At 38.1% G+C, this 15,425-nt stretch overlaps 1 protein-coding gene across 3 annotated transcripts in view; it reads right to left on the reverse strand.

The window, feature by feature from the left end:
• Positions 1 to 1,735: 1,735 nt before the first annotated feature.
• adamts9 (ADAM metallopeptidase with thrombospondin type 1 motif, 9) overlaps positions 1,736 to 15,425 on the reverse strand; it is a 189,246-nt gene continuing 175,556 nt past the window's right edge. For all 3 annotated transcript variants that reach the window (XM_048606233.1, XM_048606234.1, XM_048606232.1), the window contains 2 exons: positions 2,944 to 3,114; positions 1,736 to 2,317 (listed from right to left, as the gene is read on the reverse strand). In XM_048606233.1, coding sequence (XP_048462190.1) covers positions 2,153 to 2,317; positions 2,944 to 3,114 — 336 coding nt within the window. In that variant the 3' untranslated portion in view covers positions 1,736 to 2,152. The remainder of the gene's footprint in view (positions 2,318 to 2,943; positions 3,115 to 15,425) is intronic.

Genomic DNA, 15,425 nt, shown 5'->3' on the forward strand with positions numbered 1-15,425 from the left:
TGTAAGCAAAGCAAATAACAAAAGCTGACATTTATTTCCAGGGGAATAGAATTAAGTGTATTAAAATTATTTTACTTGGTCCTTAGACAGGCTATGCAATAATGTACTATGTACAGTTTTACTCACCATTCTATAAAAAGGACTAGAAGTATGGAACAAGAACAAAAAAAAATTACAATGATATAACCAGAATTGAAAGACTACAAGTAGTTCTTTTAGTAATGTGAAATATTCTGATGCCTCTTTGGACTATGATCAAACAAAATTTGACACCATGCCACATAGAGCAATATCAAGGCCAATAAGCAAATGCTTTATCAAAAAGTAGGTTTTCCAGATGGTTTTAAAGGTACAGTTGAGAGTTTTAGCAATAGATGAACTAAGTCATGCATGGAGATAGATGGTGTTACAGAGGTGCAAGTATGTGGTACTGGTGATGGTGAGAACATATAGTTGGACGCTCATCAGGGGGTCAAAAATGACATGAGACTCCAAATAATCTAATAATAATTCACTATCAGACAGGCTCCAAGGAGAGGAATGGAGTTGGTGACTGTGATAACCTCTTTATGGGCATTGGGGAATCACTAATTAATCTCCCTATGGAGCTCAATACTAAATTAAAAACAACAGAACTGCAGATGCTGTAAATCAGAAGCAAATATAGAAATTTCTGGAAAAGTTAATCAGGTCTGGCAGCAACTGTGAAGAGAAATCAGAGTTAACATTTTGGTTCCAGTGACCGAAACGTTAACTCTGATTCCCCTTCACAGATGCTGCCAGAACTGCAGAGCTTTTGCAGAAATTTCTGTTTTTGTCCCTATGGAGCTTGCTAAGTGTAAGTTCCCTTTGTAACAGGCAATGGCCTGCCTAGCTGGAACTCATCACCTTACTCCCGTTCTAAAAAAAAGCAGACCCAGTTCCTTCTGCTCTCTTTAACCACCATACAACATTTAGGGTTGTCTCCCAGTAAAACCTGACAGACACCCTATGGGTTCTGGTGGAGGGTCTGGGATCCTCCTCATTAGGGACTCTGGTCCATGAAGGTCTTCCTAGCAGCAACGGCCCCCAGTGGTAGCAAGGTCCTCCCGATGAAACCCATATTCCCTCCCCTCTCTTGCCAGGGGCTACCTGATTGGCCCCAGTGGGTCAAACCAATTTACCTGCACTGCAAAGCCACCTCAGGGGCCTGCTATATTCTCATCAGTGGACTGAAGAGCATTGGCCCTTTGAGTGGTTGGCTGCTCTTGGACCAGAGGTCTTTAACATGGAAGCTCCAAGGGAAGGCTGTTAGCTACCTGACTGACAATGAATTACACTGGAGTTTCTGAAAATAGTCATTGCAGGGGAATCCCCACTTTTCTGACAGTCAATGGGTTAATCCCTCGACCGTTAAATTCAGTACATGGAATGTGACATGTTTTTACAATCTTTCATCTTTTGCTTTCTATCCAGAAAAAATGAAATTTATTACATGATTTTTAAATCAAAAGAATACTGATCCCATAAATGTCATTCTAATATGTAGATATGTTCCTTTATATGCAAGTAATCGTCTACTGTCACTCAGATAAAATATATGAACTATAAAATAGAGTAATTAATGTTACAATTTTGTACAAAATATAAGAGGTGAGACACATAAGAATGACACACCTTTCTCACTTTTATAGAAAGAATTTTTACAATCTTTTGCTTTTAATTCTTAAAAACAAGAGGTTCATCAGTTGCTGTTTGTTCCTTAAGAGACTGTAAGTATGGTCAAATTAAAAACATTCTGAGAATCACATTACATGTCAGGCTACTCTGATCTTAGTGCCATTTCTAAAATTTTTAAAGCACAGTCCTATACATCATTCCTTACAGATTAAGCATGAATCCATTGGAAATTTCTTACACTGTGGTTCAACTCAAGTCTGGTGCTCTTTCCATCACCAAAAACATTAGTTTTATACAATATGAACATAACATTTTTTTTACTTATTCACTTTATAGTTAATAATATTTAGATACGGATGTCACTTTTTTCAAATAAGTAGGGCAGAAATGCAACAATTCCACTAAGAATGTTGCCATACAAGCATTTCACATCTGTAATAGATTAATACAAATTTCCAGGAAAAAAAAGAGTAATTCGTGGCCATGGTTGTTTTTAAGACTGTCCTTGGAAATATGCCTGTGAAATGTTGCAAATGTTCAGAGCACGGATGAATTTGCTTGCAGTCTGGAATTCTTTAACAAAGCAATGTGACACATTGAGCACAGCCTGCCACAATGGACTGTTTAATTGATTCCAGGTGCTGGGAGTGAAAAGAGACTGAGGGGAGAGAATGAGGGAGATAAAAGCTGATTTAAGAAATGAAGACAAAAAATCAGCTTGTAACCATACAATGGCTTTACATTATGACCCACCTTGAGTTGAATTGCCATTTCTTATGTAAGTGTTAAAAAAATGATAAATGTAAATCATATTCACTGCTAGGATCTACTTATTTAAGATTTTTCATTACTGTCCAACATTCATGTTTGTAAGTTGTACATTTTGAAATCTTGAAAACAAAACTGTTTATAAATAGACGAACATAGCTAATCTTACATTTACATTACAATTTTACAATATAATGGTAATTCTAACGTTGAGAATTGTTAAGCTGAATTAATATTTTAAATTAAATATTATGTAAATCTGTCCCTTCAGTTAAATAGCATTTAAAGTGATATAACATTGCAGTTATCCCTACTTCCTATGTGGCAGAGGTTTTCTTTTCTCTAACTTTTAAGTTCCTTGGCCATATGTCAAGTTCCTTGACCACATGAAGCCAGCCATCTGATCCTAGTTTACAAATCACACCTCAAGTACAACGGGTGCAAGGCAGGAAGAGTGCCTTTCTCTTGTTTATTCTGAACAGTGCTTTTGCTGTCTGCTGCAGCTGTTGTACTTACTTTCTCCCATTCTTCTACATGCCAGCTATAATGCAAACATTCGCCTGTTTGACAGCGTTGAACTGAAACAGGTTTTGTAGATTGACTGCAGTGAGAATCTTCAATACTGTGGTTTGCGATCTGGCAGAAGACTTCTCGTTGCTGAATTCCACTTCCACATAAGGCTGAGCACTGCCGAATTTGCAAAGGTAAGTGTCAGTATGAAGTTTATTTTTCTGTAGTGCAAATGTAATTTAAACCTTAATTAATAAATTGTCTATATTATGCATCCTTACACTAAAATACTGTTTCTTAACTATTAATATAGCATAACTAGTCAACTGTAGCACACTATATTACTATTCTCACTAACACATTAGAATGTAACAAGTGACTGGAAGACAGAACTAATCTGATAAAATTCAAGCACTATTTACAAACATAAATAAAATTATGAAAATGCCTAACAATAATTTCTAATAGTTATATTATATTTTAAGATAAGAATGTCTAAGGGACAATATCATTTCAAGTTACACACAAATATTTAATGTTGCATTATCCACATGCATTTATCAAGTCTATTTTTAAAATTGGTTCTCTGAGTATGGTCTGCACATTGTAATACACAGCCTCTTGTCCTTTTTCGGAACTGTCAGCTTTTGGGCCACGAGTAAAACTTCATTTATTAAAATCCACAAAGTAAATTTCTGTGACATTAACCACGTACTTCGAAATGAATTGAATTAACAAACACTAGAATAACTTACATCAATAGTTTAAAAGCACTTAGTTAAATTACATCAGCAACTTGCAATCACTGCTGTAATTTAAATCAGTCAAGTATCTGGGAACTCTGCCCAGTACATGGGGGAGGGTAAGAATACTTTTTGGTTATTTCCCATGGCAATGAAAAGAGCTCAGAAGTAAGTGTCTGTTGAGCCATCTAAAACATATCTAGTGTATGACTTTTTTTCTGAACAATTAGATTTTTTTCAAGTTATTGTAAATGTTCCAAGTAGAACATTTTGTGTTTTCTAATTTGCTTTAAATTTAAGAGATGCACTCAGGTATTTACTTATCAAAGTCCTAATGACATTCTGAATTTTACAAGAGAGTATATTTAACAGCAATTCTACTTTGAAACTGTAGGAATTGAACATCGGAAAGTATTACACTTATCAATGTCAAAAGTGCAGGTAACATCAATGTTTAAACAGAATATTTGAGAAATGTAAATAGCAAATTGTATTAATTTCCTCCAAAATATACCTAAGAAACAAAAGCCATTTAACTTCAAAGTCATCCTTGTTTTCTAGCTATTATTGCCCTCAAAAATGGGTGAAATACATATGCTCCATTGTCATTTGTAATCTGTTTAAAAAAAGTCATGAGAATATTGAAATATGCATTTCCTGAGAACACACTTTAATTAGCATGGAAATAAAAAGAGCAATGGTTTTGAATCTCCAGTAGGAACAAGTTTCCATGTCAGAATGTTTACAGATTCAGCTCTGGAGCTTTCAGTAATGGAAGAAATGGATTGTCTTATTTTTTTAAAAAAGCATCAATTTATTAGTATGACCTTAAATGGACCCAAATCCATGCATTTTTGTTTGTGGGCAATACTATCAAGAAATATGGGGAAAAAATGTAAATGGAGACATGCTACCAATTAGCCATGAGATGTCTGAATGGCAGAACAGCCTTGAAACACTGATGTTTTTCCTTGATTCTTTCATGGGATGTGGGCTTCACCAGTTCAGCCAGAATTTATTGCCTATGTGTAATTGCCTTTGGAAGAAATGGTGTGAGCTGCCATTTACAACAGCTGGTGTTCATGTGTTGTAGGTACACCCACAATGCTATTAGTAAGGGAGTTCCAAAATTTTGACCCAGCAACAGTGAAGAGCTAGCAATATAGTTCCAAATCAGGATAGTGAATGGCTTATATGGTGGTGTTCCCATATATCCACTGTCCTTGTCCTTCCAGGTGGTGGAGGTCATAGGTTTAGAATGTGCTGTGAAGGAACCTTGATGAATTGCTACAGTGGATCCAGTAGATGGTGGAAGAAATGAACGTCGAAGGTATAGGATGATGCTCCAATAGTCGGGGTTTCTTTGTCCTAGATGGTGTCAAGGTTGGAACTGCACTCATCCAGGCAAGTACGGACAGAGGATTCCATCACACATCTTACTTGTGTCTTGTCGATGGTGGACAGGCTTTGGGGAATCAGGAGGTGAGTTAGTAGTCACAGAATTCCCAGCCAATGACCTGCTCTCGTAACTGTTGTATGAACGGCATATTCTGATTCATATGTTTCATCATACCAGGAGACATTTATATATGAAGAGACATATAAAATGTATACTTTTCTTTAAGGGTGCCAATGCTGTGTAAAAAGAATGCTAGTGTACATTCAAGTGCCACAGTGAATGGTGTTACATTTGGAACAGATATTAATGTCTACTGGTAAATTGCTCATGTCAGTTGTAAGAGGCATCACCCATTAGCAACACACAGCTAAAACTCATGGTCACTGCCTGTTAAGTTTTGATATTGTATTTTGTTCCATTTCAGTTGATGTATTTAGGCAGAAACCTGAAGGTGAAATGTCTCAGTATGTTGGTTGTCATAGAAACTATACCATGGAAAGTGCAAAATTTCAAATACATGATTTCAACAGAAGTGAAATAGGAAATAAATAAGCTAAAGAAACAATACAAGAATAGGTTGGCAGTCGACATTAATCACTAAACAAATAATTTTACTAGAAAGCTGATTTTGAAAACTTGAAGCTTACTTAGTCTATAATATATTGTACAGAAAATATTGCAATGGTTGGCGAAACTACAAAATGACCATAATTTCTAGAATCTCCGAAAATAATTACATCAACATTTACACTACTCACTATCCATTCTTGCCAGAGTGAACTTAGGGCAAAATCTCCTGCAGTGCTCATTTTGCTTGTGTTGAGACATAGAAACCAGCATGAATCAAGTGCCAATATTGAGCCATTTATTAGGATAATGACAAATGGGTGGATACGTTCTGTAATGGACATCCTAAATAGTTTTGCTTTTGCTTTTGATGCTCCCTCTATTATAATAAAAGCAACATTGTAGGTCACAAAGTAATTAATAATGATTTATCTATTTTGATTTTGAGCAGCTTGGAATACAAAAGTACTGACACTTTGTTAAACTTGGCCAAAACCCTGGTCGAATCATACTTTGTATTGTGTACAGTTTTGATCTCCATATTATTAAAAAGATACAAAAGCTCTGGAAAAAGTGTAAACAAGATAATGAGCATGGTAGTATTACAGCAACTGCTTTGGCTGTGTACCTTAAAAAAACAGAAGAAATAAAGGTGATGTACCTGATAAAGGTCTTTAAAGTTATCAATAGGTTGGACATGGAAGATATGGAGAGATTTCTGTGTGATGTTACAGGACCAGGGACCAGGCAGGGATGGGAAGCAAAATGCAAAGCATGAAATCCGTGGACTTCTGGAAGGATGGCATGCCATTGCTTTCTCACTACCGTGGGCATTTTACCAATGATAGGGAAGGTAGCAGAGATCCTGGCCACTCTTAGGCTAACTGAGGCACTCAAGTAGCTATTAAGGTTGACCTATGGGCCTCTTCCCGCTACTGTTGGTGCCTGGGCACATTACCATGTAGAGAAACCGCCAGGTATAATTTGGTGGCCAACTTGCAGGCTCAGTGATGGAGAAGACAGTGGTGTGTTCAAGCATGGTTTGGCTCACAGACACAACTTCCTGGTAAGCCCACACTCCCCGACCCCAAATCCCCAGCAAGGACTGCTGCCCTCGCCAATGCAACGGAAATGGGTGCGATCTCCATAAATTCCAGTTAGAACATTATCAGGTGGCTTCAGAGCATGCTGTGTTTAAATCTTGGGGTATATATGTACACTGACATGTTATTTGTGTAAATCAAGACACTCCATCTTAACTGTCTTTAGCATGCGAGATATATTACCATAAAACTTGCATAAATCAGGAATTGATAAATGTTCTGAAAAGAAATTGGTGCAACGCTGCTTTTAAGCTAAAGTTGATACTTTCCAGGAAATCCCTGGCTAATGAAGCATGTAGAAGTTCCGAATGAACAACAACCAATGATATTCTTAACACCGTCTAATAATCTTTAAAATGGTGCCAGTAAGACTGTAAAGCATACTTTCACATGTTTGGAGTATTTGTAAAGGAAATATATTGTTGTTTTTTAATAAATATAAAAACACATGCATTATGTTGGCCTTGATATTATAAGGGCTCACATGACAGGTGGGAAATAGATCGTGGGTGACAATTAATAAATCAGGGAACATGTCCTCTCTACCCTCTATTTTTACTTTGGTGAATTGTGTGGCATGCACAGGTCTTGATTTGGACAATCAGAAAACTTCACTGTAATATTTAAATAGGACTCCCAGCATCCATTCAGAAGCCCGATTTAAGTTTTCCAACTGTCAGCCAGTGTTCTCAGAGTTCAGGAAATCTAGCTTAGCAGTGGCTACCACTGGCTGCAGCAGATTCATACATTCTAGGGATGTGGGCCTGAAAGAGGTGCAGTGCTTTCCCTAGTCCGTCCTTTGCATGTGTGTGGAAGTTAGTCCTAATTTCACCGCACATCTTTCAAATGTTCATTGCTTTGATATTTAGGGAAGGGAAGGGGGCAACGCTTCATGGCTGTGGACCTAAAGAGTGACAAAGGCAGAGATACACAGCGATATTCTTCAACATTTAAAACAAACTTACATGGGGCTAATAGCTTAGGGTGCAATGGCTGCTGAAGAATCCAGAGCAGTGGTAGCCTGACTCCTGATCTGCATTGGCTACTTTCCAAGGGGAGCTAAAACCAGCAATTGCCATCATATTTACACATGTAAGGGACCTAACGATTCTAATGCATATTCTTCATCATGTTCAAAATTCACAATTTCATAAATTATTTGTAATCAGATGGCAAAGATTTATTACGTTATAGCTTTTGCCATAAGGTAAAATTGAACACGTGTTTATATTATATGCAAACAGCATGCTATTGTATCTGAGCATGTTCTAGGTTTGTTTCAATTAGAGTATGGAAATTAAACAGATATTTAACAATTTCTGGCTAACGCAACTCAAACTGTTTCCAATTTTGTGGGTTTCCTTGAACCACCCACACCATGTCATCATGTGGCTACAAAAGGCACATCTGTCATTATCCTCTTTCCAGTGCTTTATTGTTGGAACTAAGTATTTCTGAGACCAAACCACAAACAAATTGGCTCTAAATGTACTGTGATGCTTCCATATTGATTTGGTTCTAGTATTTTGTGCAATGCTGCAAAATATATGTGTAAGATTAGATCCTGTATCTCTTATTCGTTTGTGATGAGCCAGTCATGATGTTTCCTGTTAGACACTAAGGACCTCTTCAGAAGAGCTTGCTATGGTGGACTAGAGGTGTGACCAAATACTATCATCACATCAGCTCCCTGTGGCTGGTGATTGAGTGGTTGGCACATAGGTTCCGACTGACAACGGTCACTTCGTGGGATCTTTGAGGTCTTTGACACTAATTTACTTGAAACATTACTTCTGTTGCCTCTGCTCTTTTTGTGCTAAGATGTTGGAGATGGTAGACCACATAAGCTGGCATTCAGACCAGCAATCAGCAGTACCTGTCATGACATGGGCGACATGGACACCCCTGTAGTCTTTGACTTGAATGATGATAAAGTAAAGCAAATACTAGTGATGGGACTATGAATTGTGCACTGAGGTGCTGTCTCACTGGTTGAGCAAAGTGTTGATTATAACAATGTCATGTTCTTGACATTTAGACAGGAGGAGGACTCTGTTGGGAGACCCTTCCAGAAAAGAAAACTCATTAAAACACCTGACTATATCTTTGTGAAGGCTCATGGAGTATCCTCTGCCTATTCTATGATGGTAATCAAGCTGTAATCCTCACCGATAGAGATAAAGACTGTAGAGTCAAGGTGCCAATTGCACTTGACTGTGTCATTTAGGCATCGGGCAAAACTAAAAATCAAATTACTCCAAGATAATGTTCTGGAATTTCAATGTCAAAAATGCTATGTCATGTGCATTGTCAACAAAAAGGATGCATCAACAGACAACTTTAAGTTTTGTGATCAGATACTCCAATGGAGGTACATAATCAATCCTGGAATTCATCTTAAAAACATTCTTCAATTGGGATTCTACATTCAGCGGACAGCAGGCAAAGCAAAAACAATTCTGGGATTTCTGAAGAGGGATCTCTGGTATTGCAACACAAAAAAAAACAGGATTGTGTCTTCTGAAATAATTGTTTGTCCAGTCCTCTGTGAGATTCTTATGTGGAAAAAGATATAATTAAGACTGAAGTGAACCAAAGGTATACCGTGTGGTTCTGAATGAACCAGAATGGAAAATATGCCAATGTCATATCCTTGATTGAACATTTGAATGGGAATCACTACAGCAAAGCCAGAAATATTACACTGACCATGTTTTATAAAATGTGGGCTGGACTGTAGGAATTGATAAAAGCAAGTACTTGGTGCCCTCTAGCAACGACAAAACACAAAATAGTCATGCATGCAAAGGGGAATCCCATGAATGAAGAAGCTGCCAAAGGAAATAGTTTCACCCCTACCACTTTGAAATCTTTGACATGAGCAACCTGTCTTGTCCAGTGGAGTTAGCGTTGAGTGATTAGCATCTGTATTCTGGATAAGTTGACTAGGGTGGGGAGACAGCTTTGACAGTGAATATCATCTTCCATTTGTCCTGCAATTTTTGCAATTCCAGAAGATCATTTTGCAGCAATATGTGATTTTGAGTTTTAGATTATTTCCATTTAAGAGATTTCATTATCAGGTTTACCATCCCAGCAGATCATGCCTGGTTTAGCTAACATGATAAATGTTGGTAAAATTCAAATGTTAGTCTGTGATAAAACATACCTGAAACAGAGGTAGGAACTGTATCCTTGCACCAATTCTCTTCTCCATTTTCCTCTCTGTAGAACTGCATCACGCCTCCAGCAAATAACCCATAGGCATCGTTATAACGATAGAATGGATGGGAAAATTCTTTCCTCTTCAGTCCAAATAAAAATTACTTCAAATTGAATCCTGAGCATCTATATGCAGCTGACAGAGCTCAATTTCTGAACATAATTCATAGTTGACTCATTCTTTGAAGCATCTGTGAAATGGATCTTTTACCTCACACAGAAAAATAAATTCCTCTTTGATTCAGTTCTGACAGCATAATACCATCCTCTTTGATTTAGATCAGTGGTGCGATCCTGGAGAATATGAACCAATTTGGAGACTCCTCGCATTAAAGCAGACATATAAGACAACATTTGTTGTCATTTCCACTGAACCAGCTCACCCTTTGGCATTCTGAGGAAAAGAGTGTGTGAGATCCAGATTGTAATCAGACACTAAAGTTATGATTTTTGGGCAGCAGTGGTCGTCAGGTTCCTATATGCTCCGGAAACTTGGACAATTGACAGAAGGATTTCAATGCACTGGAAAATTGCCACCAGTGGTACCTTCACAAAATCCTGCAAACAAAATGGCAAGAATAGTGGTCCAACTGCAGGGTTTTCATCCAAAACAACTTGTCCATTATTGAGGTGCTGATCACTCAAAACCAGCTCCACTGGGCAGCACATGTTGTCCATATGTCTGACATGAGAATCCTGAATCCTGACATGAGAATCTATCTACCTAATGCTTCAGGCAAACACTTGCCCTGCAATGACAAAGAGTTTGCAGATTAAATACCACGTATTAAGCATCAAGTTGGAATGGAAGCAAATCATCCTCAATCCTGAGGGTGTGCTTAAGTAGATCAACATATAAAATGTTACATTGAAGAGTGAATAAAAATTTAAACACATTATTTACTTTCTCAGATTGCCTATCACCATGAATTATCCTTGAACCTTGGCAGTAGGCTGAAAACCTTCTCCCAGTTTATTAAGAGGCGGGAAAAAGCTGAAGTTCAAACTAAGAGAAAAGAAAGGTATTTCCTGTAATGCCATATATAAAATCTTCAAAATATGAATCACATGGAATTAACTTAATGTGTGTGTTAGATTATAGAACTGCAGTTGTGAAATCATAAGTGACAAAATATCTCTTCCACTTAATACCAAATTTATGACATTATTTTTTTAAATGTTTGTTCTCATATCATTAAGGTCTACCATGGTATGCACTTGCCAATTGCCTTAAATTTACCTTCTGCTTATCATTGTTTCAGTGACTACTCAAGACATTAAGGTAATTTACAACATTCGGCAACAAGGATCCCTTGCAAATCTGAAGTTAATGGGACATGACATGGGTAAAATATTCCAGCTTTCGGAATTATAGTTGAAACTAAGAGAAAAATCATGGCTATTATCGTATCAGAGATAGTAGGAACTGCAGATGCTGGAGAATCTGAACGTCAGCTTTCCTGCTCCTCTGATGCTGCTTGGCCTGCTGTGTTCATCCAGCTCTACACCTTGTTATCTCATGGCTATTATTGTAGCCTGGAACATTATTGTTGCATTTTCTTCAGGCAAGTATCCAAGGCTCAAACACCTTCAGCTGCTTCATTAGCATCCTACTATCTGTCAAATGGCCAGAGGTACAACGTTCATTGACATTTCCAGTGATCTATTCTGTTCACAACTCTTTTGTAATAAGTCAGGTATCAGATCACAGCTGAAAGCAACCAGACTTGGAATGATAAGTGGTAGGTGATATTCACTTCACACAATGGCAAAGTATTGACTGTTTTAAACAAGAAAAAAGGTTCAACCATTGTTCATTGATAACCAATTGCATTACAATAACTGAGTCTCTCACAACCACAATCCTCAGGTTGATCATTGGCCAGAAGCAATAAATAATCAGCCATGTTGAATCATAAGTACAGGAGCAGGAAAGTGTTTGAATACATTTCAATGAATAGCTTATCCAATTCTTCAAAATCCCTCCACAATTGGGAGGTTAATGTCAGGAACGTGATGAAACACCTACTCCCAGTGTGGATGCTAACAAACAAAAGCATTCAAAATGTCAACATTATCCAGGATAAAATAATTCATTTGATTTGCTCCTCCTGTCAGTGGACTCAGGAACCACACTGTCAACAAGCAACAAACACAAACTGCAGTAAGCTAGCAAAATTACTTCAAAAGCATATTCCTGCAAAAGCACATGCAAGCAGAACAAGAGTAACAATGTTTTGAGAATATCATAATTTCTAAGACTGCTTTCCAGTTACACACAATGTTGAGTTGGAAATGTATCACTGTTCCTCCACTATTGATTGGTCAGATCCTGGAATTGCCTACACTTTTGTGGGAGTACCATCACCAGAACAAATTAACAGCCTAGCATGATTAAATGGAATGCTGAGAAGGCAGTGGTTTCAAAAGTAAAACTGTTTTCTCAAAGTTAGTAAAAGACTTGCAAAATGAAAATTCAACGTTTATAGGACTGATATAGTTCATAGAACCCCACAGTGTGGAAACAGGCCATTCAGCCCAATGAGTCCACACTGACACTCCAAAGAGCATCCCATCTAGACCCATCCCCCCAACACCTGCATTTCCCATGGCTAATGCACCTAACCCACACATCCTTGAACACTATTATGGCTAATTTAGCATGGCCAATCCACCTAACTTGCACATCTTTGCACTGTGGGAGAAAACCAGAGCACCAGAAACCCAAGCAGACACAGGGAGAACATGCAAACTCCACACTGACAGTTGCCTGAGGATTGAACTTGGGTCCCTGGTGCTGTGAGGTAGCAGTGCTAACCACTGAGCCACCGTGCCGCCCCTGAAGCCACTGTGCCATATAAATTCTAAATTTACGCAAGATCAGATTGTTATTAAAATTTCCAGCACAATTTGTATGCAAAACTGGATTTTTCTATTTTTCTCAAAGTTCTGCCCTAGGTTTATGCTTTCCTGATGGTAGAGACCATGGTGGAGTATAGCTTGTATGTGTTGGTGGCATTTTGGTGTCTTGTTCAGTTGCCCCGAGTTGAGACACGTGCCCAAATAATGGATGGTGGTAGGCTATTATCATTATGGGAGGCTTCATAATTGAGCTCATCCTGTCCTACATTAAACTGCGCACAAACGCAAAAGGTTACAAGGTCATGATCAAGTGTACGAATTGTAATTTTCATTTCCCTTTTTCTGAGGCTCTGACGTTAGTTGTTTATTTACCATGGTACGAGGTTATTTACAAATATGCTTGCTGTATTTAGAATATTGGCAGGTTTCTATAGCTGGGTTTTACTGTATTTTATAATTATCAATACCAGTGAAGCTTCAAATCAAGTATTAGGGAAAGGCAGAAAGTAGATATCATGAAAGCAGCTCCTAAGCACTGTGCTTTCCAGAAATCTGGGTTTGATTAACTATCTGTTCGTGAGAGATTAGGAAAGGAAGTTGTGAGTTGCTTGCTTTTCATGAAACTCTATTTGAACATAGATAAGAAAATAATCATAACATCCCAATCAAGAGAACTTTTGGTAACTGAATGAAACTGTTAATTACCAATAGGATATATAAAGTTCAGCAACACCAATAGTTTTAATGTTACTCTAAAGAGTAATGCTGTTCATAAATGTGAGCATGTTATAAAGTTAGCAGGACTACAATGTTAAGAAAAATAGTCAAATCAAATGATTATAGCCTCAAAGGCAGCAGCAATACAGTTCTTATCAGAAGTTTATCTCAAAAAACTGAGCTGCTTTACTGACTGTAATGACATCCTCTGGGGCTAAGAAAAATGTTTGCTCTGTTATGATGAGATTTACGCTAGAAATTCTACTTGCTGGCCCCAAAAATCAATTGACTATGATCCAGACAGTTCCTGCAGTACTGAGCCTGATAAAGTTTGTGAGGTCTGTAGAATTGTTGGGTGGTGTGCGGGGGTTAGTACTTATTTGGTGAGGAATGTGTGCCACTATAATACATATCAAATGTCCATCTATCCCAAATGGGCAACCAGACCTACCCCAGGGACCCCATGAATCTTTTCTTCAAAACTCTGCATAACATACCTGCTTCAATTTTTTTTCAAACTTTACATGAGCTTTAGAATCCAGGCTGCTTCCTTTGCTGGTCTGGTGAACTTACCCCTTCCAGCGTTAGATATACTTCATCTCATCTGAAATATGTCCCTACCAACACCCCACACTTCCAGTTATATTAAGCTGAATCTTTTATGAATGGCTGAATGCTGGTTACTTCCAAAATAGGAAGCCCCTTTTCTCTCAACCACAGCTGGTTTTACAAATGGTGAAAAGAAGCTTTGCCACTTACAAAGACTGGCAGGATTTGCCACCAAAGGTCAGGGCCCAGTGTTTCATGCTGCTTAGTCATTTGCAATGATTTTTCTAGATTCATGCAGCATGCTGTGCAAATGGAGGGGAATTTTGAACGCTCTGACTTTTTAAACAAAGTACTGATTAATTTTATACAGCATTGCATTTTGTCAATAAAAACAGCAAACATTGAGTTCTTGACATGCTGGAAGCTGTCATTGGATAGGGACAATGAGAGGGAGGAGCCTGGTGGTGAAACAAAGAAAGGATGGCTGGAATATGTCTACGAGATAAGCAATAGCAGCAGCCCAGTAACATACATTTGGAGTTAATGCTGAAAATGCTTCAATCACATCACCTCTAAAGAGCAGGGATGATGAGCATAGGAATACATTCATCTCCGTTCATCTCTATCTTGATCTGTACAAACCAGTCCTGTCACTCCACCTTTTCAAACTTACTTCAGCAAAGTACTGCTCATACCAACTTGCCTTGTGGATGCATTCATTCCTTTGTTCCTGTACTTATTCATATCTCCAGTTACTTATACACCAGATAATGGTTTTGGCATATACCTTCATGTTTATGTAAAGTTTCCTCTATTCCTCATGGTCATCCTCAATAGATGATCTCCATCCATACATCACAAGCCATTACTCTTATTCATGGGTTTCTTCTTTTCCTTCTTGCAAGGGAAGGAATTACAAAACATCAAGGAGTGACTGAGAACTAGCAAAGCTCTCCAGACACTTCTCAACTGACACCTGCAATAGGAGGAGGCACTAGATATCACTGGAGTCTTAGTGAGATTGACTGTTGGTGATAAGGAGATAGGAGTTGCTCAGCTATTTAAAGGCAGAACTAAATTGATTGAATTGAAGTGATGGAAGATGTAATTAACAGATGATGCCCATCAAGCGGCACTTCCAGGAGGTCCAGGTTCAAGTCTCACCTGCTCCAGAGGTGACAGCATGTTTGAACAGGTTGGTTAAAAATATCTATCAAGCAGAGATAGTAGGAACTGCAGATGCTGGAGAATCTGAGATAACAAGGTGTAGAGCTGGATGAACACAGCAGGCCAAGCAGCATCATAGGAGCAGGAAGGCTGACGTTT

Source organism: Rhincodon typus, chromosome 16 (assembly GCF_021869965.1).
Source record: "Rhincodon typus isolate 14 chromosome 16, sRhiTyp1.1, whole genome shotgun sequence".
NCBI lineage: Eukaryota > Metazoa > Chordata > Chondrichthyes > Orectolobiformes > Rhincodontidae > Rhincodon > Rhincodon typus.